Source organism: Trypanosoma brucei (assembly GCF_000002445.2).
Source record: "Trypanosoma brucei brucei TREU927 chromosome 11 chr11_scaffold01 genomic scaffold, whole genome shotgun sequence".
In the NCBI taxonomy this organism is placed as follows: Eukaryota; Euglenozoa; class Kinetoplastea; order Trypanosomatida; family Trypanosomatidae; genus Trypanosoma; species Trypanosoma brucei.
Window position 1 is genome coordinate 147768 of NT_165288.1, and position 25092 is coordinate 172859.

Below are 25092 nucleotides of genomic sequence, written 5' to 3' on the forward strand. Positions count from 1 at the left end.
CGGAAACAAACGTTTATGCACGCAATACCGCAAAGACAAACTGCGGCTCCCTTCAGTGATCGCTTCCACGAACCCGTCGCTTCTGTTCCCCCAAACCACGTCGCAGAGGCCGCCTCCCGATAAGCCACCTGGTGCGGGATCGAGCAGTAACCACCCACAACAGGTGCGCTCAGCCTCCTCATAAGCAGTTTTGCTATCCCACACGCACCCTCGACACTCCCCACTCTGTGATGTATATACCCTTCTTTTACAACAGCCTAAATCGAAAGAGAGGAGGGGAAGGAAAACAATACTTACAGTTGGCCATCTTTGTTGCAACCTTGTAGTTCCCGAGAGTCCCCAACAAACAATGGGGCACGGATTTCCGCCAATATGTGCTACAAATGAAACAAAAGAGGTAAGTTTACGCACGCTATGCACGTGTGTGGTGTCTAGTATACATCCCAGCTATCAGCGCCCACGTTGCACGTCACTAGGGATGCTACGCCAGTTTGAAGTTGTGTCGACTCATGCGACTTGGCTTCAACTCCACGCCAGGCCCGTAGCGGTCCTCTGGAACCGGGTCCAGTTTCTGTACCGGTCGTGTGAGTGTGGGCGCAGACTCTTCAATCGTATGAAAGGTACGACCAAATTTACTGCAATAAGTGGGAATATGGCCAGCGTAACCAGGTAGAAACCGTTTGTACATTTCCCCTGGAGGTCTTTCCTCACGACCGCGGATCCACTCGTCCTTATTATCGCGGTCGGTATAATAATCAAACCCGCGTTCCCTCCGTTGAGTGAGAGGCAACACGGGAGGGAGAGCGGGGGCAACCTCATGTGGTGATTCCGGCGAAAACCTCACCATCGAGAGCCAATCTACAACCGATTCCTCGTCCCCAACTGCATTAAGAAGTATAGCAGCGAAAAAGTTCAAAACATCCCGGGGAGGCACATATCCTTTGGGATATAGCGACGGAGTAAATACGGTTTGCAGCTCCACAAGTGCAGAGGCGATGACAGGCGATTCGCCTGCCTCCGGGGTTGCGCTCCTTGCAACCAGCGCCTCCTCGAGGGTGCGTCGCAGGACATCCAAAGGAATCATTGGCGCGGAGTCGTAATCAGTATACATTCCCATCAGCATGCTTATCTGCTCCTCCCGAAGGCATCTAAGAGGACACACAAGCTCAAGGAACTGGTCAACAATAAACCCTCCCTCGTCCGAGTAGGCTGCTCGAAGGGACTTGTGTTCCTCTGGAGTAAGCAAAACTCCACACTGAACCATAACCGACTTAAAGGTTACGGGATTGATGCGACGTCCTTTTTTGCTGTCATCGCTGTCTTTTTCTGTGCTCCTGTGCAGCATCTTCTCTAGATTCAGGTAACCAAACGCGCCCCCCCGCAGTAACAGATTGGTTACCTTCTTTAATATCGGGGCGTTCCGCTCCTTGTAGATTATTATCTCCGTGGGGCTGAGAACGGCGTAGTCGAAACTCATATTTCCCTTTAAGATGATAGTAGATTCGATGGGGAAAAAATACATCCACGTGGTCACGAAAAGCTTATGAATCATAAAATTGCCAACGGAACTCGTGAAATTTTTTTAGGAAACGTGAAAAAAAAAAGGTGGTGGAAAACATGCTCACACGAAAGGGAAACCACCCCCTCTTCACCGCCCTTCCCCACAACTCGTTACACGTTACTCCTTCCAGAAACACAGCAAGAACACAAACAACACAGAGGCTGGCAACCAAATAGTGCTCAGTGCACAACTAAAATCTCACCTCCTACAGACATAACTCGCCTCAAGGGGTGCACTGCCAACGATCCCGGAAAAATTGGTCCCTGAACCCTCGTTTGGATCGCCCTGCGCAGAATCGGCCGGCCCCGCGCATTTAACGCCGTGTACGTACCATCTGCGAAAAGCACACCCAACATGCCCGTGTGCGTGCCCGCGTCAAAAGCACGAATCGGTGGAGGTTTCGCCGCGGAGGAAGGGACAACTGCATCACAGAGTTCGTTTACACGAACTTCAAGATACGGCGCATTGACTTTCCGCGTGTCGTACAGGTACACTGCACTACGGCTTGCCATTGCAATCGTTAACTGTGCCACATCTCTCTCGACAGGTCCAGCTCCCAGAACGGCCTCCATTGGAGAATATGAGGTTGTACCACAGCGGAGAGACCCTACTGCGCCTAAAAATCCTTGCTTCTGTCGGTCATCGTAGTAACGGACAAGGCCATCTGAGCAACCCGCAAATACCGCACGGCCAGTTGTATGTGCACTGAGAGAGGTGATGGTAGGATCGCCTGACACCTTCAACTGTTGAATCACCTGCTCCTCATCAAGCGAAAGGATGTGTATCTCAGTTCCACCGCCATAGCCGATGGGTCCCCCATAAATGAGGTTAGCGTTGTGCGAACGGTACGCAGATTTGATGTCCACTGTGCGTTGAGGTGGACACGCAGAGAATACAGCCACCTCCACTGGCGAACCCTGGGTCTTTTCCCAGCAGTCCCGTATCAGACTGTAGCCACCACGCTGATTCACGAGCAGTAGACCCGCTTGCTCAGAGGCATCGTTGATCACTAAAATATCGTGCAATGGTGAGGCAAGATGAACTTGAAAACTGTGAACTGTTTCCTGCACGCTATACGACTCATATGACACGTGATAAATATACTGATTTCTTGTGGCTATCACCATCGCCGTCTCGAGCACACGGAGAGTGGAACAGATCACTTGATCGCACGGAAGCAGACTTTGCAATATTTGATGTGGTGCGTAAACCAAATCCAAGTTCACTTTCTCATCTCCAGCACCGGGTATACCTGAACTGTGATTAGCGTTATAAGTCGCGGAGTGGCCATCCACCGCTAACGACCTTGTCCTGTTGGCCGCAGTTGTGCACATTGACGGAGGCTCGGTCTTCTGGTCGTGCAGGTCAAGAACAATTCGCTGCATGTTGTCAGCATTCCGTGTCACACGCGCGCGTTCCGCCTCCGACATAAAATGCGTTGAATTGGCAGACACAACACTCGACATACTGCGGAGGCTCTCATTCGTAAACCGCTGCGATTCGGGTCGCTTATTGTCACCTAACTTCTCCAACGCCGCTGTAACCATCACTTTGTCGCACGCCTGATACAAGCTGAAGAGCATCAGTGCAGCATCGTGTACCATTCCTCGTAATACCGGGAGGTCCTCAGAACGAATATCATCCATAGCGAGAGGAGTCCATGGCGGCTCAGTTAAATCAGCCGGAGCGCATGGTGCATTTTCGAACACGCTTTTACTGTTAAAACACCTATTAGCTGTGGGACGAGATGTGTTAAGCATTGACTTAACCTGGACATCAGGTTCATCAAGAAACCAACTAGGGAAACACTGACCAACCTCCTGCATGTAAACCACATAACGAGTTTTGGCAGTGGTGTCTTGCAGTGACGGCAAAAAGGGGCCGTAATGAAACAACACCGTGCACGCAAAAAGAACCAGCTCTTGCCTAACGATCACGCTGGCATCGTACACCATGCCGCGCAGCTTGATTAGAAGCGTCTTCTCCACCTGCAAGCGCCGCACTGCGTGCTCACCGGGGGCCTCGCTTACTCGGAAACCAATCAGCGAGGACAGCAGCGTGACGCAGGAACCGCGCACAATCGGTGACTTGTCCTGCAGTAAGTGCGTAAACAAACCCACATGCGTCGTACACTTTCGTGATACAAAGTCCTTAGCGAACTGCAGACTAAAAAGAAGCTGTGCAAGAACTAAGCATGACCACGACCTCACTTCGGCACTGGGGGATTCTAAGAGGGATGCCGCAGCGTTGAGCAACCCACCGTTCCAACACTCTACACATGCAGTGGTGCCACCATGTCGAAGAAGTTGACAAAACAAGTAGCATGCAATTTCCTTGCATCTTCCGAGATCCACTCCCTCCATGAGGTAGCATGAAATCTGTGCTGGACACGCAGAATTGTTACCACTTGCTTGGGTGTCACCTCTCCCAACACGGCGGTTCACGTTGTTCAACGCGCGCAACGGCGCCACCTGCCCGCGTTCCACAGTCTGGACACATAAATCCTTTTCCGTCAGCGTCAGTACTTTAATGAAGCGGTTTCCCAGCCGCCTCTTAATCAATTCGGACGTACCCAGACTTTCATCAACCCGTAACACTTGCATCCAGAGCACACTTGCCATAAGAAACAGCTCTTGGTTCCTCAACAAACTGGTGATGTGTGTGAGAATGCCGCAAAGAATCGCCCATTTTCCTGCAATCACGTCTGAGTCTAAATAAGTGACTAGCAGTGTGAGTGCGGCAACACAACATTGGGGACGCTTCAAGGCCGAGAGAACAGAGGGCAACTCCTCAGGTTGTTCCCTCATGTCTCCCGACTTCAGCCAAACCTCAAATGACATCAACTGATCTTCAAAAAATGTTGATGGCTTGTACGTGTAGTTGGGATTTAGCACTAGATCTCGCGTCAGGAGGTCTGGTAGTTGACAAATAACATTCTCCAACGTGTAGTCCCAGAGGTCCCAAGCATGGTGCAAGTGGGCTTCTTCGGGTATGGGTGGATGAGTTTGCGGTACGCAGCCAACCTCGCGTAGGAGCCGATCGGCCAGTAAGAAATTCCGAAACAGTACCATCGTGGTTTCGTCCCGCCGAAACAACTTGCAATACAACGGGGAAGGCACGATGCACCAAGCGACAATGTCAGTCACAGCAGTCAAGATAAGCTGCAACTCACCCAAAGGTGTCCTTTCATCAGATATATCTCCAGGAACGTTGCGGATCATCTCCGCCGTCACGTGCGGCAGAAGATGTTTTCTGTGCGAAAAATTTATATACCACTCCGAAGCCATTCTCAGCGGTGTGGTGAGAGAAGAGGTAAGAACATCCGCCGGGAGTTGTGGGTTCAAAGGAAGAAAGGCCCCCGCGCTGCAGGCGCATATAAACATATCGTCCGGCCGGGTTTCATGCAAGCGTTCCTCACACCAGAACTTCAAAAGCGACCCAGCAGAATTACAGTCAAAAACGTACAACGTTGGAGAAGAGAGATGCTCCGCCATTTCAGCCAAACTAAGCGGAACATAACTTGTCCTCTTTTTATCAAACATCCATATCTCACCGTACCCTGTCGCACGGGGCATACCATGACCATTATAATGGAAAACTACAAGCTCCTCTCTCGCATCCAATCGGATATTGGCCATCCGCTTTTTGGCATCTTCCAGCTCCACTTCCACAGCCATACTGCTCACCGCACCCTGCAACTGTGAGTGATATTGTCTCTGTAACAAAGCGGCAATACGCTCGCTCCCGCCGCCGGTAACGATATGCGGCATCCGTGCAATATATGGCTCCTCCCAACATTCAAGACGTGCACACGGATCGATTCTGGAAAAGTCAGGAGGGTCGTTCCCGTTGTTCAAACACAAAATTAAAAGAAGTCGCGGGCATCGTCTACCCCTCCCCCCGCGGTACCACTCCCTGTGTCCATCGATATCCTGAATGTCTTCTGACGATCGGCCCATATCAAAACCAGTGGACAGTGACGGTAAATGGTGAGGAGCAAACGCAGCCAACAATTCATTTACAAGAGCGCTCGTTGAGGAAGTCACACTCACACGCCGCCGGTTCCTCATAATGCTCTGTATTGGTAAACGGGAAAAAACTACACGACACGGTGTTATAATACGTGTTCCACGCTTCATTCAATTTCAATTTTATTATATTTTATTTGCATTTTCCGGGGAAAGAAGAAAAGGAGGAAAACGATAGAAACGCCTTGGTTCATTTTGCTCTATGGTACACCAAGTAACACCCACATTCTCTGAACCGTCCAAGCCTCGTGGAAGATGCGAAGAAGGTCCCATTATTAGAATAGTGTACGTACCACAGTTTTCAACTCCGTGCATGCATAGATGTACGGGTGTGTGCACCTGAGCAAAGATACACTTGTTTTTTTTCTTTTTAAATACGCCACATGCGCATCAAAACATACACGCCGGCACAACCCCAGGTATTGTCAGTGACAACATAGTTACCTACTATCATTTCTTCTTAATTCGCTTCGTTACCTCTTCTCTAACATCACCCATTTACTCGTCTTAATATCGCAACTAGAGGAGTGGTGAAGAAGAGGGGTCATTAAAAGAAAAAAAAGCACCAATCCTCCACTTTCCGTTCATTCTTCCGTGTATCTCTTCCTTTTGTTCCTTTTTTTTTCGTGCATTCCGTCTCGTTGAAAATACTCAGTACAGATATTCGCATGCCTCTCTGAGTTGCCTCCTTACAAGGATGTTTCACTGGTCTTCAGCACAACTCGAATGCCGACGCTTGTAAGCTCCGTTGCCCAGAGACGAAGCACCTGCGGGATCTCAACGAAAGCTATTGTGTCATCTGTCTCGTGCAGACCTGCACTGCAGAATTTGCACGTTTTCCACGTTGAATATTCTGTTGCGTGTCGTTCGTAAATGGACAGCATAGAGCCGCACTCAACACAAATAAAAGCCTTCGTTTTATCGGACACATGAAGCAGCCTGTCGATAACGACCTCAGCCACACCGTGGGAAAGCAACGCGTCACGCTCCATCTCACCGACGCGGACGCCACCGTGGCGCTTACGTCCCTTCACTGGTTGCCCTGTTTTCGTCACTGCTCGATGAGTGTGGGAATCTGTCCTGGCCCGCGCCTGCCACTTGTCACTTACCATGTGCCGCAAGCGCTGGTATCCCGAGATGCCTACCAATACTTCAGCTTCGATTTCCTCCCCAGTTATGCCATCTATAAGTTTCTCACGGCCATATCGGTTGTAACCGAGTGCCTCAAGGGCGTCGCCAATCGTTTTAGCGGATCGGGGCTGCTCATCAATAACACTCCATGCACTATGATCGCACAACCGACCTTGGATACAGCCCAGCTTCGCACCCATCATCTCCAGCACCATGCCTACTGTCATGCGGGAGGGGAAAGCATGAGGGTTGATAATAATGTCAGGCGTAATACCATCACGTGTGCTGAACGGTAAATCGTGAGAGCGTATGTCAAGGGGAAGTGTCCCCTTCTGTCCATGGCGCGAGGAAAATTTGTCACCGATAACAGGCGGGCGCGGGATACGGAACAAAACCAGCACACTGGTGGGGTCCGGTCCGTCATATGTTAGTGGAATGACGCTGTGGACCCATGCATCCTCACCTTTGTCAAAGTGCCTCCACTTCGTTATTTGGTGACGTGTGTATTCATAAGTCTTCTCATTGGTTAATGGGTCGATGTACTCAAAGCGCTTGGCACAACAATACACTGCACTGCTATCCCTCAACGACGGATATTTGTGATCGGTATCAAACGAGAAATACGCCGTTGCATTGGGCACTGCACGCTTTTTCGGAAGGCCGTGACGATCCAACTCCGGTGTGAAGGGCTGCCCATCTGGAAGACAGTTGTGAAACACGAAGACATCGTTGCTGTCTCCTTTCCCACTGGCTTTTACGATCTTTGCAACGGTAACACCAGCATTAAGCATACCAAATTGTTTCGCTGTGCTGTTTAGTATCATGGCATCGTCCAAATCATAGCCTGTGTAGGCAAGGATGGCAACCACCGCATTAACTCCCAAGCTTACGTCATCTAGGCCAAAGTAATCCATCGGGAGTGTACGACTAATATAACGTTGGGGATAGTACATGCGGAAGAGCTTCGCATCCCGTCGCCATGCCTGAGTTTGGAGTTGTGTACCAGCCGTCTGTTTTGACAATCCACACTGAAAAAGGTTACGGGGAGAACAGTTATGTTCAAAGAATGGAATCGTCGAGGAAGTGAAGCTCAATATGTTGAACCCGTTTTGTTCCATAAACTCGTACTTGCGTCTCAGTTGGTCAAAACCATCAAAAAGGTCGGAGGGGACGGCAGCAATGTCCCTCCACGACTGCTCCCAAGTACCTAGGTAAACGACAGGAAATGGAAGGTCGCCGCCGCGAGACGGCGACTCAATTTGCAGCACCGGGCGCATGAGTCTTCCGTACTGGTAAAATATGTACAACCCCATTGGATCCTTGCTCCCAGGCGGTATGTAGACAACCTCCATAGTGTTTAGAGAACTTATACTGTCGCGCCTCACGATACCTGTGACACCCACAACTCCCCGGCTTCGTAATGCCTTCTTCTGTGTGAGAGCTTTGGAGGCACTCAGAGCCTCGTTAGGTGAGAGGTAACCCAGCAGCCTTCCTTCCAACCACACAGGAACGGTACCGACCAGCTGATCCACACAGGAAATCAGTGATGTGGTATTCCTAACATTCTTTAGCTCTTCCTCAATGAAAGCCAGGAGAATTTTGTACTGGCTTGACCCAACTCGAGGAGAGGCAGAAAGAACCGTGCTTATACTCAGGTGATTTAAGACACCGCAATCCTCGCCATCGGGGCTATGAACCATGCATATAAACCCGTAAGCCTCGCATGGGTACCTGCGCACATCACTCGAACGCATTTCTGCGATCGATTTACCACGATGTACGCACATGAGCTGCTCAAAGGAGCGATAGAAGTTTAAGTGTTCCGTCATAACTGCCCAGCCAGCGGTTTGGGGAGAATAAAAATCTTCTTCACGGTCAAGGGCAAAGTTTCCCGTAAGAAGCAACCGATTGAGTGTAATAAGTGGATCAGGTCCATTGTTACGACAGCTGTATTCCAGTAACTGATTCAGCTTCTCAAGGGTATTGGCGGCTTCTCGTATTGGAGTTTCTGCCAAGCACATAGTGGCTTGAAATATCTCAGGGGAAAGTTGACCTGCCATACGAAAGGTCACTGCCCCCATGGTTTTCATCAATGACACCTCGAAAGCACCTATTAGCACTTGCGAAACCGTGAACACCTCCTGATAAGCGAGCACGTCGTTCCCCTGGTTACCCGTTGCACCGTCATTAAAAACCAACAGCTGACGCAAGATACCAATTAATGCATCGAACTTCGCAGCTAGCTCCTCCTGGAGTCCAGTGGAAAGCCACTCCCTGATCTCTCGTGAGGTGGCTGTAGGCGGCAAATCCGGCGTAGCCTCAGCAGTATTCAAGTGCGGCAACATATGTCGTCGCAGCATGAACAAACCATACCAGGCGTCGTGCTGAGTGGCAAAAGAAGTGTGATACTGCGGGAGAAACCGAAAGATAAAGGATGACTCGTGGTACCGTCTGTACATCAGACCCACGACCGCTAAATAATCCAGGAAATTGTCGAGAGTACTGTACGGCATCTGGCTATGGTGCTGCAAAAGTGCCTCCACACGCGCAGCATGAGGGCTTCTACCGTTGGTGAGGCCAATGGTAAGAAGCTTGTATATATCCAGCGAAGTCCGATGCCGGGTGTTCAGGGCAGATAATACCAATAGGGCCGGGATATTCCACACGACCCTCCGTGCGAAGGTAAAGATCACCTCACCCTTGGTTGCATAGTAGAAGTAGTTTTGGACGGTTAAACCACTCGGACGCTTGCAACGGATAATTACCGCCCTCGGAGAAAAGAAAGAATCCACGGTCGCAAACCGCTCACGCTCGATATTAAGAGGAACATTGCAGCGCTGTAGAATGAGGTTCCGTAGAATACGCTCACCACCGCGCAAAACGAAATAACCGCCTACCTCCTTTTGCTCCTCTAAGGCACGAAAGTGATCAAGTCGCTGGTTCACACCGCGGAGGGCGCAGCGAGCACCCAATACCATCTCCGGTAACTCTCCCAGGGATAACCACAACTCGTACTTACTGGGTGCAAGGGTGGCAAAACGCTCTTGATCAGAAGGGGCAATCCCTTGTTGGCGCATGAGAATCAAGAATTCTGGCATAAGATTATATATCAACTGCGTCTTCGTTCGAGAGACTGATCCATCTCCCTTGGCAACGAACTTAAAACCCACCCGCACATGGCAAGGTTGGGAATATGTCTCACTCCGAATGCGACAGTATTGCGGAGACGCAAAAGGAAGGCACGCATAAACTGTTCGATCATGTATTGCTTGCGCCTCCTCAATCACCGTCGACTCCTTCACTCGCTTTGCATCAATAATTGACTGCAAACCTTGAACCCCAGTACCGGCGCGTGAGAATATATCCCCTTCGTCGTGATCCCACTTATCCCTTATTCTTTCCAATTCCTCCTTAGCTTCTCTTAAACGGCCACGAATAACCTCGAATTCGAGAGACTGCATCCTGTGATGTTCGTTATTGCTACTGTCTTCCTCCGCCCCAAGGGTTAGATCGGCTTTGTCAACACGAGACTTGAGCCTGGCCAAGTTGTGAAGGGCATGCTGAATCACCAACCTAGCAGAACGCCCAGGTCGAACTCCGATGGCGACATCGACAATGAACACTGACAGAAGTCCAATCGCATTGGCAGGTTGTTGAGAATCATTTATTACTGAAGAGAAAAGGAAACCCTCGTTTTTCAATTCTTGTAAAAACTCTGGCACGCGCTGCTCTGCAAAGGCATCAAATTCGGCCACATGAGGAGAAACCAGGTCAGCAAGTAGTTTCAAAGATCCAGCGCTCTCCATATCTGATGGCGCACCAGATAGCAACCCTACTAAGTTCTCCAACTCGCGATGTGTATCTTGGAGCTGGTGATACGCAAGACCCTCGTACACAGCTTCGCTTCGGTCCATCGCTTGTTCACATTCGGAAATAATGGTCGATGCCTCTCCCAGAAGAGCATTCGCGTGCCCTCTGATATAATCAAGGTGCTTTGGTGCACCGACTTTGGATTTTGCGACTACACGGGGGTTGTACTCAAGCTTCAGTACTCGCTTGCGTAGTCCCTCGAAGAAACTCAGCAGCCGGTCACCACCGGTTGTGTCGAGCTTCGACGTGTGACGATGGCGCTCACCAAGATAGCGCAGCCGCGCTATGGAGCAGCGCACAAGTTTGAGCCTCTCCATTGCGGTCATTGGTTCCGAAGGATTCTTCACGTAATCGTACTGCTGCCGTCTCTGCCTAGAATGCCGAGAGGATGTCCCACTGCGGGTTGATGTTACTGTCTCACCCGCGGTTGACGCATGCGACCCGGAAGCCGAACCTACAACGGAATTCTTTGTTGACATGTTTGCACGCTTCACGCCTTCCACAACTTATTCTGTTAGCATTACGAGGATGAAGAAGAGGGAGAAAGTGCATAGCATGTGCAGAACCACCCGGCAGGGCCACAACGACCGCTTCAACCGGAAATAGCATGAATGTGAAAAACGACAATAGAGGGGGGAAACAGCAAGACCTGTGCTGCAAGCAGCGCGGCAGATTCTCCCCTCTCTTTGAATCAGCGCGCCCGCACCCCAAAACGAGCAGTAAGGAAATATACCAACAAATAAGATGAAGACATGTGAATGTGCGTCGCAACAACCTCACAACTGGGTAACTGTTTACGGAAAACGAACTTCAAATTATCCTGACGAAGTAAAGACCCAGCCACCCAGGCAACCTCCTGAGGCCACTAAATACCATAGTTGAACAGGTGGAGGGCAGCGATGGTACAAATGGCAGTGAATATAGAGTTTATTGCAGCCCAATTGTATCGAATAAAAACACCAAACACGTAAAATATTCGAGGCACGTCGATAAAACAAAGCTTTTGAAGTCGACCGCCCTCTGCATCGCGCATAAACTGCTCTAATTTTAGGTGCGTTTCCACTTCCTCTTTGGAGCGAATCATACGAAAAATGGGTGCATAAGTAACAAATGTACGACGAATCCCCTTCGCTTTCATCTCCGACACTACATCGAGAGCCTTCTCGAACTCATCATGCAAGCAGTAGGCCCGCACCATTTGGTTGGTTAGCTCTCGCTGCACTACTTTAGGTTGGGCGACAGAGCAGTCCATCAGCTCATCGTACAGCTCCTCCGCCATATGCAGAGACATCCTCCCTCGTTCGACATCATATGCTAGCAAGCTGAAAAGAGGAACGAGGTGATGGGCGCCAAGCGTCGACAAAATGTGTTGATTTTTGCGGATACCATCCTCGTGGAACCAAAGCATGTGAAGCGACGGGCGAACTGGTGCATGTAATAAATGTTTTTCAAGGAAATCTTCGGCGTTACGAATACCAAGGGCCAGCTGAGACAGCGTCATTTCTACTTGGCGCTCCACACGTTGAAGCGCTATGGCATTTTCGATCTGTACAATTTGGTCTAAGCGGTTGTACAATACGGGCGGCAGAGTGACGTTGGTCCCGATCGCTCTCAGTGGCCGCTGAGGGCGCATCATCTTGTAATGATTGTAGGCAGGTTTCACTGATAGCATACCTCCAATAAAACTCGGCGTCACAGGATAGCAGCCAACACCCATCCACGGTTTAACATCCATCCGACCACGGAACGTCATAGCACTGGCTCGCATCTCACCGTTTTAAACTGTAACAAGAGCGAAAGGAAAGGAAAACCGCAGTACAGAGTGAACACAATAGTAGTTGTTCATTCGATCGCATTACTCAAGACCAGGTGGGAACTATAGTAACCACACCGGACCTCGGTCATTCCCCACACCCCCCACGCCCTTATTGTGCTCTTCACCTCTTAAAACCAGATACCCACACATGCGGCAGTCAGCCACAATCGATTATCATCACTGCAAAAATAACAAAAAGAGACTTTACCCCAGCACTATATTGCAGGAACTTTTCGTGTTTCAACTTCGGACTGCAACAACTCAGCCAATGCGTCCGCCTCATCGTATGTTTCGATCATTGCCTGTGCAAGAGACAAGGCCTCAGTGTTCAACAGCTCAATGTCGCGATCTAACGATGCTACAGGATCATCGGGTAATGCCCTGATAGCACCCTCCAGTGCCGCGAAATGTCTTTCAAGCTCATCTGCTATCCTGCCAACACGCTGCCTCTCCGCATTATGTTCCCGTTCTAACTGGTACACCTCCGTATCAACCAACTCAATGCTACTATTTTTCCCGGCCACATCTGCCGTGAAACGCGGATGAGCGTCATCGACAGTTTCAAGTAACGCATTATACATCGCTCCAACGCAGTGCATCAACGCGGCCTCAGCCTCCACAACCGGGCCTGACATAACTGGACAGAAAAAGAAAAGAAGAATTATTAGAGACTGTGGGAAAAATCGAGGAGTCACGTAAAGCGCGGCGAAAACACATACTCGAGAAAGAAACAGATGTAGGTAAGTGTATGCACACACGTACGCGTGCCTGTGAGTACAACACGAAAAAATTGTCAAGAGGGAAATGTGTGTTCGATAAACAATCGCGAAACTCTTTGCTCTCTACATGAGAGCACAGCTCTTCATCATCTTCATCTTGAGTGCCATGAGGGGTTTACCCTTCACTTCCCGCAACCTCACAACCTCGGCACGCAGTGCCTCCGAAAACACCTCACCGAAGAATAGGATATCGCGGTCCCGTAGGTCACTCCTGCTCGACAGAGGGGGAACAGTAAGAAGCTCACCTGTCGTTAGGTTAAAAAGGTTCCAACCCGGCCCTGGACGCGGTCCAGCAACTTCGTCAACAATTTCCCTAATGATATCAAGAGCACGCCCTATCGACAACTCTTTATTCAACGAAATACAAAAGGGTGCAACTTCACGTGACAACTGGCAATCGGCGACGAACACTGCCACAATGATACTTGCACTTGGAGGCTCTTTTGGGGCAGCGCGACGCGGGTTCATCCTCGTGTGAGAAAAAATGAACTCGTCGAGCGGTGGGGGGCGTAAAAAAGGCCACGGCGTTCCACCGATGTCGCATTGCTGGTGAGTGCCAATTCGCACAACCTCTCGGTCACTGACGCTCGATACCTTGACACGGTTGGTACATTCACAATGCGGCAACTGACCCGATTGAGACAATTCTTGGGACGGAGGGGAAGTGCCCCTTTTAGAAGCTTTTGTACCGAGTGAGCGGAGTCGAATACGTGAGGCAGCTGAGTGTAGACGACTCCCAGGTCGTAGACCATCGGAGAGTGCCAAAGAGAGTAGCTGCGTTAACGCGTTCTCAAGGGCCTCCACAGATACAGTTACCTTTCCAACTTGGTCACTCACGCCACGCTCACTTTCTTCAGTGGGGTCCCCTCGTTGCTGCACCACGAGAAGAACATCACGATTGGAGAGGTCAGCCTTGGAAGCACTTAATGATAGAGGAATTTGGTCCACCACAGCTCGGTCCGAGAAACTAATGTGAAACATCGGCTGCTTCAAAAGGTGGGAGGGAGGCAGTACCAAGCTGACCGTACAACGGTCCAAGAGCTGCCCCACCGACATCTCTGCCGCCACCGAAAGGGAAATAACAGCAACCGCTTTAATCGTCCCCCCTGTATCATCTACCTCACACATCAAAGCAGTCACAGGAAGCATGGTACCGCGAAACGCTGGTGGCTGGAGGACAAGTGGTCTCCCTGGTGAGTACCTCCCACATATATGTGCGAAAGCCTCCTCGACATCCTTAGGAAAAGGGGTAGTGTCGTGTCCATTCGTCCCCTGAACTCTCCTCCTCTCGCCATGGTTGTCACTGTGTTCGTGGAACCGATGAATAGCACAAAAATCCCGCTGGCACAGGTCACACGGAATAAGTACACACAGTGGGCTGCCACAAATAGCGCACGCGTGCCTCGGCTCGGTTGCACCTTCTTGCACCATACTAGTAACAGGCAACACGCGGCCCAAGTAGGCGGCAGCGCATGCCTCCTCGGAACCAGGTATGTTGTGGTTTTTAATGTGCTCGCCACAAAACATGTTTCCGCAGTGGTTGCATTTCAGTGGTAGAAAGTCGAAATGACCACAAGTGTAACACACAGCGCCATCACCTTCGCATTGTAAGCTCATTTTGCATTACTAACTTCTAACAAAAGGGCAAGTCGTCAGGTCTAAAAAACAAATGGTCAATAAACATAAACAGATAATAGCATTAATACAACAAGGGGTGAGGAATCCAGGCAACACCGCACGACTACAAGAGGACACGCCGCATCCGGAAGTAGTGGATCCATAAGGTGACGCATCGCCGAGCCAACAAAACAAACACGCATAAAAGATAAACAAGGGTGTGGAAAAAATTAGGGCGCACTTTCACTACCTCCCGAGCATGAGTGAACCAAAATTACCATCCATATCCAACCCAGGTGCTCAGTAACCTCTACGCAAGTGCACCATTTGCAAAAAGTTCCGATGGGTCCCCCTGCGGTTCACCCACCTCCCTATCCGGTCCTTTGCCAATCGCTATTTGAAACGGTAACGTATAGGTGTACATCCGCATCAAGTCCCTACTGTCCGTATGAAAAGGAACGACATAACCGCGCAGTAAACCAAATCAAGTGACTAATACCACCGCCACCGTTCTAGACGCTTGTATTTATGAATAAACTCCTTTGTGTACACCTGTGACGCGTAGTAGTTCTTGTCCTGGAAGTGCGAGTAGTGCGGCATGTATGCTGCATGATACAAATACACGATAATCGCCATTGGGGTAAACCCAATAAAGAAAAACGGCAGAAACGTGTCGGTCATTGTCCATTGATGTGGGGGATTAAACCAACGTCCGGAAAAGGGTGGTGCGAAGAGGTTTGACGTCGCATGTCCCCGCACGATGAGAGATCGACGCAGCATAAATAGGAGATACCTAGTCTAACTCAAAATGTTCCCTCCAATGGGAATGCTCCTACGTTAGTGATCAAGCGGCAAGAACAAGAAAGAAGAGAGATGCATACAACGAGGCAGCCGGAAGAGCAACAGGAATCAAAAGGATTTGTCGCGCGTGCTTATTCGCGTATCCGCCGGTGCTCATGTGCGCTAAAAAAATTTGACCGAATTAAGACACGCACCAGTGGCTAGAACGAACAAGGAAAAAAGAAAATATCCTTCGCTGCCTCCGTTGCATAACCTTCTTACCTGAAACGGAGGCACGCCTTGCACCCCAAAAAGTGGGAGAAAGAGACGTACACGCATTCATATTCTTTTCCATTTTTTTTTTTTTTGCAGACAGTAAGCCATTTCGTACTTTATGGCTGGACTTAAAGGTAAGCATGAACATGGTTTTTCTTTTACCACACGAATCAAGCATTAGGAGCATGTACTAGGCTAAACAAGCAGTGAAAGGGGGGGAGAAGAAAAGCAAAATTGAAGGTCTTGGCGTGCTCTACTGACCTAACCGGCGACCGGCCATTATACCGTCCAGTGAAGTGGACGAAGGTTGTGGAAAGCCACTGTTCTGACCAGCGAACTGTGCGATTTGTTGTTCCATCGTATTCAGTTGGGTCACGCCGGTGCCCATATTGTCGAAAGGTGCATAACCCTGGGGAGCGCCCATTCCCATGCCCACAGCAGAGTGTGGAGCGCCACTGGACCACATGCCCGACTGTGCGGTCGGCATCGCTTGCGACAAAGGTGGTGATTGAGTCTGTTGAGCTGTTGGCGGCATATTGTACCATCCTCCACCGGAAGGGACACCGGCCGGTTGTTGCAAGGGTGCGGCTAAAGGCTGAGAATTAGCGTACGGGAATTGAGTCTGTGACGGCTGCTGGGGCCACTGCTGCTGTTGTTGCTGGGGCCACTGCTGCTGTTGTTGGGGCCACTGCTGCTGTTGTTGGGGCCACTGCTGGTGAGTTTGCAGCTGCTGGGCATTGTTGCTTGTAAAACCTCCAAATGGATCTACCGAGGCTGCCTGCTGTTGGGCAGGCATAGAGAACGCGCTAGGAGGCGCTGTGGCAGTTACTGGTACCGCGGGAGCTGACGCAAAAAGGTCATCCAGCATGTCGTGCCTAGGCTCTGCCTTTGGATGGGCCTCAACTGCATTGGAAGAAATATTATCTTCTGGTGGCGCCGTTGCCTTGATTTCAGAGGGCGCTGCACCCACGCCACCAAACGCCCGACGTCTTTCCTCCTCCTCAAGTCGCTTCGCTAGCTCCATGTCGGCTTTTTCGGATGCCTCTTTTGCCGCGTTGCTGCGCCTTTCGAGTCCAAGCATACGCTGTGCCTCAGAAACAGTTATGCCGGCGCGGCGCTCCTCCTCACATTGCATGCGGGCGGCGAGCTCTCTATCCTCCTGTTCTTGCTGTTCCCGTGAAATTGTATAACTTGTAGTGGAGGCATGCTGAAATGTGTTTGAAGGTTGTGTGGCATTCGAACCCCCTTGGAATTGCGAAGAACCAAATCCACCATACATGTTGCTGCCAATGGACTCACCACTCAATTTGGCCCGTGTTGCTGCAGCTTTGTAACGCTCATCGCGCAACGTGGCAGGATCGCTGAGAAGGTCGAAGAGCTTCTTGGCACGCTCCCTCACAGAAAGACCGTGGTCCGCTCCTTGCTTTCCCGTATAGTAAAATGTCTGGGAGATGTGCTGCAAAGTGGGGAGTATCGAGCAAAGGGGAGGGAGTCCAACCTCAGGAACATTTCGCGCCAGGTGATCCAGAAGTAGAAGAGCTTTGTAGCAGGGTCTCCAAGACTTGTCGCGATTCTTCAAACGAAGCTTGATCTCCTCCATAATTTTTACAGTACCAGCTTGGAAGACACGACAAACATTGTCCATTTGCTCACCAGTCGGACCCCAAGGGTCCTCATTTGTCGCTTCATGAACAAGTCGTGCATATTCGTTACCGCTGGTTTTCATACGAAGCATCTCTTTTGCCGCGTGGAGAGAAGTCGGAAATGACATTAACAACTGTGCACACTTTAAAGAAGATCGCAACTACTGGTGTTCGCTTTCACTAGCAAAGAAAGTAATGAAGAACTACCCTAGACTGTACGTGAAGCGGAAGCAGGGACAAAGAAAAAGGAAAAGAGGAGTAAACTAGCACATCTTTCCGTACTACCCGGTGTGCTCAACGGAACAGGGTGTGAGTGGGCACCCCACAAGAGTGCCAAGAATAAACACTGGCGGTTTAGGATCAACAAAGTAAAAGAGAAAAAGAACAAACAAGTGGGTCAGGTAACCTTAGTTGAAGACTCAATCCTCCCCTCTGCCCAGCTCAATATGGAATCATTGCCTCGTAGTCTGCCGTGCGGCGCGCCAGCACCTCCACTTTCTTGGGGCAAACAAATCCGCCGTTGCGGGTGCTCACCTTTTTGGGTGGAAGTGGGGTTCCCGCCTTCTTAGCAGCCCGAAATGCTTCAAGGTCCTTTAGCTTCTGCTTGAATGCCTCCTGGCAGCGAGACTTACGCACGTGCTCAAAACGCACGCAGATGCGCTTGCGAACTGTACGGTTCCTCACCGGTTTATTGATGATAACACCAACACCACGCGGCGTTACGTTCCATACAATGCCGGTTCGGCCGTGGTAATACTTGTGGGGCATCCCAGCACGTACAGCAGCGTCCGCAACAACGTCAACGTAGTCACCGACCTTGAAGTTGGTCAATATCGTGCTGACGGAAGGAACCCCGTGCTTGCGGAATTTTTTGGCAAAGAGGTGGCGGGTGCCACATTTGTACCCGTGGGAGTGAACCATCTCCAACTAGAGCTAGGGATAACAAGAGAAAGGTATGAAAAACATGATCAATGAAAAAAAAATGAGCAAAAGACACTCAGTAAAACCAGCCACGAATCCAATGACCTCGGTGTACGTCACCCAACTCCACCACTATCGGGGATAGCAGGACGTCTTCTGAAAACACACGCCAGCAAAAACACTCGAAGCATGTACATACGCCACGGAAACGTACAACAGGTATTCCCAGATACGACCGCCTAGTTCGAAACGGGCATGAATGGACTGCGAAAGAACGCAGCATTAGGCGAGCTGGTTGGTGGCGGCACGGGACACGAACGCATGTTGGGAGCGTCACAATAGGCAAGGATGTACAGGTGTGAAATCAACTGGTTTGCTGGGAAAAACATGCTACACACAAGGTCAAACAACAGAAGGGAAGAAAAAAAAATCGGACGCACCCTCAGAGTTCTTTCCCTCCCCTACGTTGGAACGTTTACCCACCACACCTGAAAGGCACAGCGTATCCAGGCACCTTCCGATGCAGATGTAAGCACTGGCAACCTCCACTCGTCCCTCCCACTCCCTGATATCAGCCAGTAAATGATTGGATTTTACGCTGACGCTCACGGGCCACGATGCCTCAAATGCACTAAACAGGGGAGGGGTGGGAATGGTAACTCTGTAAAGGGGACCAAAATGTGGCTCTTGGTGTCCCGGCACAACGGTCACGCAGCAACCACGCACACTTTGATCCACCGATCCCCATTCTACATTTTGGAAGCGCTCTTGCGAGGCACCCAAATGTGCAATTGCATCATCCGCTGTCAGCCCTCCCGATTTCCTAAGGACACATTCCATGTAAGAATTAATTGCATCTCTTACTGCTTTAATAACAGCTATCTTAAAGGTGCCAAAAGAGGATCCATCATCTTCGAAATTATCAGTGAGGTAGCTCAGGTAACTCACAGCAAGCCCCTCCGACGTACCACCCGCCGGGATCATAGCATTATGCGGAGTTGGTGCACAAAGTACATTAATCAAGTGATGCAGCTGCCGCTGAAAAAGGCACTCGACGAGCGCCGATTCGACCACGCAACGACCACCAAGAAAAACACTAATGATGTTGCGCATCACTCTGCTGTCATTTCCGGACGCTTCTGTATATAAGGGGGCCAAGGACAAGAGAAATGATTGTGGTTCCACTCCACCACAGCGACGTCGGAGCCCGTCGCTGCTGCTAGAAAGTGCACACATCTTGAGCCGGCATTTGACAGGAGATAGTTTAAGGGACTCTAACGTCCTTGGGAGCGTACGAAATGTCAAGGCCAGTTGAGTCATAGTCGCACGACCAACGGCAGCCGCAACCAACACTGTTCTGCTGCAGTTTCCCAATGTTTCCATGTAGTACAACACCTCCCCACAGACCTTCCCCTCCACAGCAATGACCAGCAACTTCTCCTCCGCGCCTCTCACAACAGAAAGAAGATGCCGGATGCCAAGGTTATTTTCTCCCTCGTAAACAGTGGGGAAGCGAGAAACCAAAAGCAAAGCACCATCGTGCCGGTCTTCGCGCAGCAAAGTCCCTAAGGCATTGAACGGAGACAACGAGCAAGTCCCCAAGGTTGAATCTCGACCTGCACCACCGGCATGCAAAGTTGTGACGAACGCAACACCCGAAATAACGCATCCCACCCTTCCATGAGGCACACGTCTGTTACCAGCATCGTCCGACACCCTCCAAAGAAGACGGTCCACTAGGCCATGAAGGGATGTCACAACATCCTTCCCGGGTTCGCCGGCTCTCCGACTGGACAGCATAAGATGCGGGTAAACACGCACGAAACACTCAGCTGCCAGTGCAGCTACCTCAAAGCCACATGAAAAAGAGTCATACGCATAGGTTCGCCGAAGATATTCACGCAGCAAGAGACTAGAGAGAAATCCAAACGGCGTGTCACAACCCCCGGAACTTTCCACTTCCACCAAGCCAGCGGACGACGCGACTTCAGCCAGCAGATCCTGTGGATCCACGGGGTGGACGATGACGGAAAGCTTTTTAATAAAGTCTCCCAGAAGGTTTCGACACCAATGGGACTCGCGAACCTCAGTCGGGTTCACATTCCGCGTCCACGGCAAATCATCACCCCAGCTCACGGAGGAGAAACTGTCCAGGAGTGAAGCACCCCGGGGAAGGAGAGGAACCCCACGCACTAGGGTGTGGAAAGCATGCAGCACGACATAGGCCACAAAGTCCACGCGACACATTACACCGATTGAAGCCTGATGCACCTCACAGTTCTTAATTATCACCTCACAAAGATACTTCTTCTCATCATAAAGGTATGGAAAAAGTTGTTGCAGAAGTTGCAAACCGCCCAACGCAACGCTACACTGCCCACTTTGCGGTGCTTCAACGAACTTGGCAACCGAATCACCGGGGTGGACTACATACGCCGAAACATGTTGCAGAAGCTCGTATACAGCGGCCTCCATCGCGGCAGCCGTCCAACAAACGCCTAGAGCGCGCACTACTACCTTCTCCCCTTCTGCCATCGAAGTTGACAAAGAAGAGAGTTGCGTAATCTTGTTTAGACGATCGATAACACTCCAAAACAACTCAACGCAAGTAAAACCGTCAATCTGACCACCATCACCGCTTCACTTAGCACCCTTAAACGGCGCCTCGAGAGAGGATACTCCGTAGCGTACCAGGTTCGCCATCAGCTCAGAAGAAACAAAGGCACAGACTTTCTTATCGCCGCTCGGAAAAAAGGACGGCTCACTACCTTTGGAGTCGTGGTCAAGGGCAGTTTCGTCGAAGGCGACCCCCACAGGATCACAATGACCAACACTGGATGAGGTCATGGACTCGCGTGCATGCCAAAGATTTAGCATTTCCGGCCCGGACGGGGCAGTGCAAATGTCAAAGGGTGTTATATTACTTCGTTTCCCTGGGGGATAATTACATACAGGGGGTCTACGAGTATTTTCATTTGAGGCGTGCTCTAAGATAATTCCCTGCACTCTTTGATTCAGAAGCGTCCACGGTTTTACCCACCGTGACAACATTGGAGGGCCTTTTGGCCTAGACTGTTTGTATCTTTGTTTCGGTTCGTCTCCATCAACGCCAAAAACCCGACCCGTTGCAGCCACGCCAGATTTATCATCGGTCGGTGCTCGGCCCATCTTACCGGCCACAGGCCGTGTGCGTTGTTTCTTACGCGCCACACTTTGCACATGTCTTTCATCATTCATGCCGCTCTTTAAACGCTTCGGCGTTACTTCCGAACTTTCCTGTCCCGCGAATTTCGCCATCGCGGAACGTCCGATGTGCTCAAGGTATTGGGCACCTACGTTCGTGTTACGCGATACTACATAACCGATAATCTCTCTCATAAAGATAGCTGGAGAAATTCCATCAAAGTCGTCCTGGTCATTCACCGCAGCGTTTGCACAGTTCTCCTGCACTCGTAAATCATCAACGGCATCCTCTAGGTCCGGTAGTCCCATCAAGGCTACGCCGCAGAACTCAGCGAACTCCATGTTAAATCGCTTCTGAGAGTCAGTCCCCTTTACAAGACTTTGTGCTGATTTCACCACACCCTCAAGCAGTGAATTAATAGACACCAATCTGGGGTCCGTCGATCCTTGCAGGGCCCTAACAAGGCGGCAGGTGTCCCCTAAGCTCTTCACAGTAGAGGTGCCATATTCAACTTTATCCCCCATTGCAGTATGTCACAAAACGGTTTTGGACAAATACACCGTTTTATAACCTCCAGTGAAAATTTGTTAGGGCCGGTTGGCGCAATGCCCTCGATCCTGTACGATGCGGTGACTACCTTGGTGTTTGTTAACACGGTGAAAAGCTGCGAACAAAAAGTAGACAAAGCAAGCAAAAAATAAATGGAAAACAACAAACACCGAAAACGAGGCAATGATATGTTGAAAAGTGATATTCCCCCATGGAAAACAAAAAGAAGTCGACGAGTCACTGCAAACCCCCCTGTAGTTGCCGTTCCACACCAACACGAACGCGCGCAGCCGTAAAATCGCGACATCGGCCTAACAGCGAGAATCACACGAATAATTGCGACACTTCATCATTGCATCCAAACCCAAATTGGCTCGCTGCACAACAATTTCAAATCACCACCAACAACATATCGTACAAGTTATCCCCACAGCACAGCAGCTGTAAGGTAAAGCTAAACTGCCAAAACATATGTGCACGAGAATGTAAAAGGATATTGTCCGAACGAACTAGGGTTCGCCAACATGGCTTCGTATAACTTCCAAGAACTACCCATCAATTCATCATCAACACCAGTCACAAAAATCTCATAAGCGAAAATATTTATATACATATATCAAATGCTAACACTAAAAACAAGACATAAATCATCTCCTTTAATTAAGAGGTGGACCAAATAAATAAATAGAAAAGCAAATCCTACTTCGCACTCCCCACTAACCACCCACATACTTCACAGCAACACCTATTGTTAACAGTATCTGGGTCGTTCGATCAAAAAAAAAACGCAAGAAAAAAAAATGACTTTCCACCTTAAGGACAATACGAATTACCCAATATCAATGAAGAAGTCAATAATAACAAAACGAGGAGGTTAACAAAAAGCGCACAAACAACACAGTACTAATATTCCAAGAGGTCACAAGTTTTCGCAAGCGTGCATGATTACGGTAGCAAAGTCGGGTAATATCACAACCACTGGGGAGGCCATCCGGTCAAAGTGACTTCGTATTAGCGCCCATCAGCATCACTCAGCAGTTTATCTGGTGACTGCAGGAATAATTAATCTCACGACCTAGGGAATGGGAAAATCTTAATTTGGCACTAACCACGCCCTACACACCAATTACATTATCAATATGACTACGGGCCTCGCGCTGCGCCATGATATCCAGACGGTAAAATTTCCACTGCACCACCATACAGTAGAAAAAATATGCTGTTTCAAAGCACCACAAAGAAATAACCACTCCAAGGGGTATGAGAAGGTAATTGGATTTGCCTTCATACACCTCCATAGCAAGAATCGCGCCACAGGCACCCGTATCTGGCAGTCCAACCAGCATGAATATGGCAAACGCCAGTGCCACCAATAACCCGCACAAGCTAACCAGATGCCTCGTAGCAAGCCCAGTGATACACGCCTTGTAAATGGGCCAGTGCCATACAAAGAAACTTAGAGGCACACCCAACAAGTAGGCAATCGACAGAGCAGTTGCCTGTGCCTTGTTCGAGGCCTTTGGGCCCTCAAATTCATTTTCATACGGAGAAAACGCAACTGTGATAGCCACGGACGCGTTGGCAACAAGCAACACACAGTTCACCATCCAGATCACATAGTTGAACTTCACGTATTTCCTTCTTGGTTCGGGAACCATCCCTATGGTGTGATTAACAAGGGGTTTGATACACAAAAACTTGGGTGGAAAGTTTGCCTCCAGGTTCGCCCCCTCTGTTGCTTTTAACTGATACTCTACCTGGCGTTGTAGGATATTTAACCGCTCTTCTTCTGCCATAGCATTTTTCCACCTCTCAACCAACAGCGCATGTTCTTTCCCATCAACGGTCATACCATTTGTGTTAGTATTGCTCCTTCCCGTAATCTCCTTCACAATATCGGTTTTGCTCACTTCGGGAAGCTGGGCCGCCACTCCACCGGCGGTCACGTTCAAACCATCGCCGTCACCACCGGACACGCCCTGGTTCGAGGCGACGGCCGACGGGGGTGGATGCGACGGTATCTCTGTTGTGCTCAAGGCAGACCCCTCAGGGTAAAATGATGACGAATGTGCGTCACGATACCTCGAGGCTGCGGGCACATCTTCACTTCGCCTACTTCTATGAAGAGACTCGTCGCTTTCAGAAAATACGTTCATTTCCTCCATATTTGTCGGGGTGTCATGCGAACCCCGAGCTTCTTGCCGTTGGGATTGGTGCGTTCGCGAATCATGATTGCCTGAAGGTGCCTGATCATCCGCATTGCTAGGTCCAAAATTGTACTCTTCACGGATTTCATTAGCACCAAATCCCCGACCAAACATTATGGAATCAACCAGCTCAACGTAATACAAGACAAAGCTCTTACGAGGCCGTCACGCAATTCATACCAAGATTAATGTCGTTCACTAAATAGGCACCTAGAGGTTTTTCCCCGTTACCCTGTTGTGTCCAAAGATTATATGGAGGAAGACAGTCAGAGTGTGTATGCACATATGCCATAATCCCTTTCCAGCACCTACAAATAACGAAAAATAAAGTCACCAAGCGCTGGTGCGCCTGATGCAGAGGTATCATTTACATCAAATAAAAAAGGCTGTATGGCCCTAATATTGTCAACGCCAAAAACAAAAACCGTAGAATGTAAAAAAAAAGAACGCTTTGGGGGAAGAAACTTCGTTGATGTCCTCTCCCTCCCCCTTTTCGTTCAACTCACCTGCCATAGGTAGCTCTGTTCTTGAGCAAAAACAATACTTTGCCTTTCCAGCCCTCTATTCTTTCCCTTCGTTAATGCTGTCTCTCTTGTCACCTCGTATGTGTATATACATAAGTGTATATTGTTCTGCTCCTCTATACCACATCCGATGCGTGTTTTTGGTCTGCCGACTCGTTTGTGCACGCACCACAGTCACACTAATAAAACCTGTTGCGCACCGTTTT

General features: G+C 49.8%; 11 protein-coding genes across 11 annotated transcripts, besides 1 other annotated feature; all 11 read right to left on the reverse strand.

Annotated features, from left to right (window-relative positions):
- Window positions 1-481: 481 nt before the first annotated feature.
- Tb11.03.0470 (hypothetical protein, conserved) lies at window positions 482-1552 on the reverse strand (the record flags this gene model as incomplete). The annotated part of the gene is made up of 1 exon (XM_823060.1): window positions 482-1552. One exon carries the CDS (start codon window positions 1550-1552, stop codon window positions 482-484), a length of 1071 nt encoding a protein of 356 aa, XP_828153.1.
- Window positions 1553-1740: 188 nt separating this feature from the next.
- Tb11.03.0460 (hypothetical protein, conserved) lies at window positions 1741-5700 on the reverse strand (the record flags this gene model as incomplete). The annotated part of the gene is made up of 1 exon (XM_823061.1): window positions 1741-5700. The coding sequence occupies one exon, from the start codon at window positions 5698-5700 to the stop codon at window positions 1741-1743; it is 3960 nt and encodes a 1319-aa protein (XP_828154.1).
- A 578-nt stretch (window positions 5701-6278) lies between these two features.
- Tb11.03.0450 (RNA polymerase I second largest subunit) lies at window positions 6279-11069 on the reverse strand (the record flags this gene model as incomplete). The annotated part of the gene is made up of 1 exon (XM_823062.1): window positions 6279-11069. One exon carries the CDS (start codon window positions 11067-11069, stop codon window positions 6279-6281), a length of 4791 nt encoding a protein of 1596 aa, XP_828155.1.
- Window positions 11070-11455: 386 nt separating this feature from the next.
- On the reverse strand, window positions 11456-12358 carry Tb11.03.0440 (hypothetical protein, conserved; the record flags this gene model as incomplete). Its single annotated transcript, XM_823063.1, has 1 exon — window positions 11456-12358. One exon carries the CDS (start codon window positions 12356-12358, stop codon window positions 11456-11458), a length of 903 nt encoding a protein of 300 aa, XP_828156.1.
- Window positions 12359-12621: 263 nt separating this feature from the next.
- Tb11.03.0430 (hypothetical protein, conserved) lies at window positions 12622-13041 on the reverse strand (the record flags this gene model as incomplete). The annotated part of the gene is made up of 1 exon (XM_823064.1): window positions 12622-13041. The coding sequence occupies one exon, from the start codon at window positions 13039-13041 to the stop codon at window positions 12622-12624; it is 420 nt and encodes a 139-aa protein (XP_828157.1).
- Window positions 13042-13248: 207 nt separating this feature from the next.
- On the reverse strand, window positions 13249-14802 carry Tb11.03.0435 (hypothetical protein, conserved; the record flags this gene model as incomplete). Its single annotated transcript, XM_823065.1, has 1 exon — window positions 13249-14802. One exon carries the CDS (start codon window positions 14800-14802, stop codon window positions 13249-13251), a length of 1554 nt encoding a protein of 517 aa, XP_828158.1.
- A 1309-nt stretch (window positions 14803-16111) lies between these two features.
- Tb11.50.0006 (epsin, putative) lies at window positions 16112-17629 on the reverse strand (the record flags this gene model as incomplete). The annotated part of the gene is made up of 1 exon (XM_823066.1): window positions 16112-17629. The coding sequence occupies one exon, from the start codon at window positions 17627-17629 to the stop codon at window positions 16112-16114; it is 1518 nt and encodes a 505-aa protein (XP_828159.1).
- Window positions 16489-16561: a microsatellite.
- A 313-nt stretch (window positions 17630-17942) lies between the features above and the next one.
- On the reverse strand, window positions 17943-18422 carry Tb11.50.0005 (60S ribosomal protein L21E; the record flags this gene model as incomplete). Its single annotated transcript, XM_823067.1, has 1 exon — window positions 17943-18422. One exon carries the CDS (start codon window positions 18420-18422, stop codon window positions 17943-17945), a length of 480 nt encoding a protein of 159 aa, XP_828160.1.
- Window positions 18423-18824: 402 nt separating this feature from the next.
- On the reverse strand, window positions 18825-20957 carry Tb11.50.0004 (hypothetical protein, conserved; the record flags this gene model as incomplete). The annotated part of the gene is made up of 1 exon (XM_823068.1): window positions 18825-20957. The coding sequence occupies one exon, from the start codon at window positions 20955-20957 to the stop codon at window positions 18825-18827; it is 2133 nt and encodes a 710-aa protein (XP_828161.1).
- A 105-nt stretch (window positions 20958-21062) lies between these two features.
- Tb11.50.0003 (hypothetical protein, conserved) lies at window positions 21063-22130 on the reverse strand (the record flags this gene model as incomplete). The annotated part of the gene is made up of 1 exon (XM_823069.1): window positions 21063-22130. The coding sequence occupies one exon, from the start codon at window positions 22128-22130 to the stop codon at window positions 21063-21065; it is 1068 nt and encodes a 355-aa protein (XP_828162.1).
- A 1140-nt stretch (window positions 22131-23270) lies between these two features.
- Tb11.50.0002 (hypothetical protein, conserved) lies at window positions 23271-24476 on the reverse strand (the record flags this gene model as incomplete). The annotated part of the gene is made up of 1 exon (XM_823070.1): window positions 23271-24476. One exon carries the CDS (start codon window positions 24474-24476, stop codon window positions 23271-23273), a length of 1206 nt encoding a protein of 401 aa, XP_828163.1.
- Between the last annotated feature and the right edge of the window lie 616 nt (window positions 24477-25092).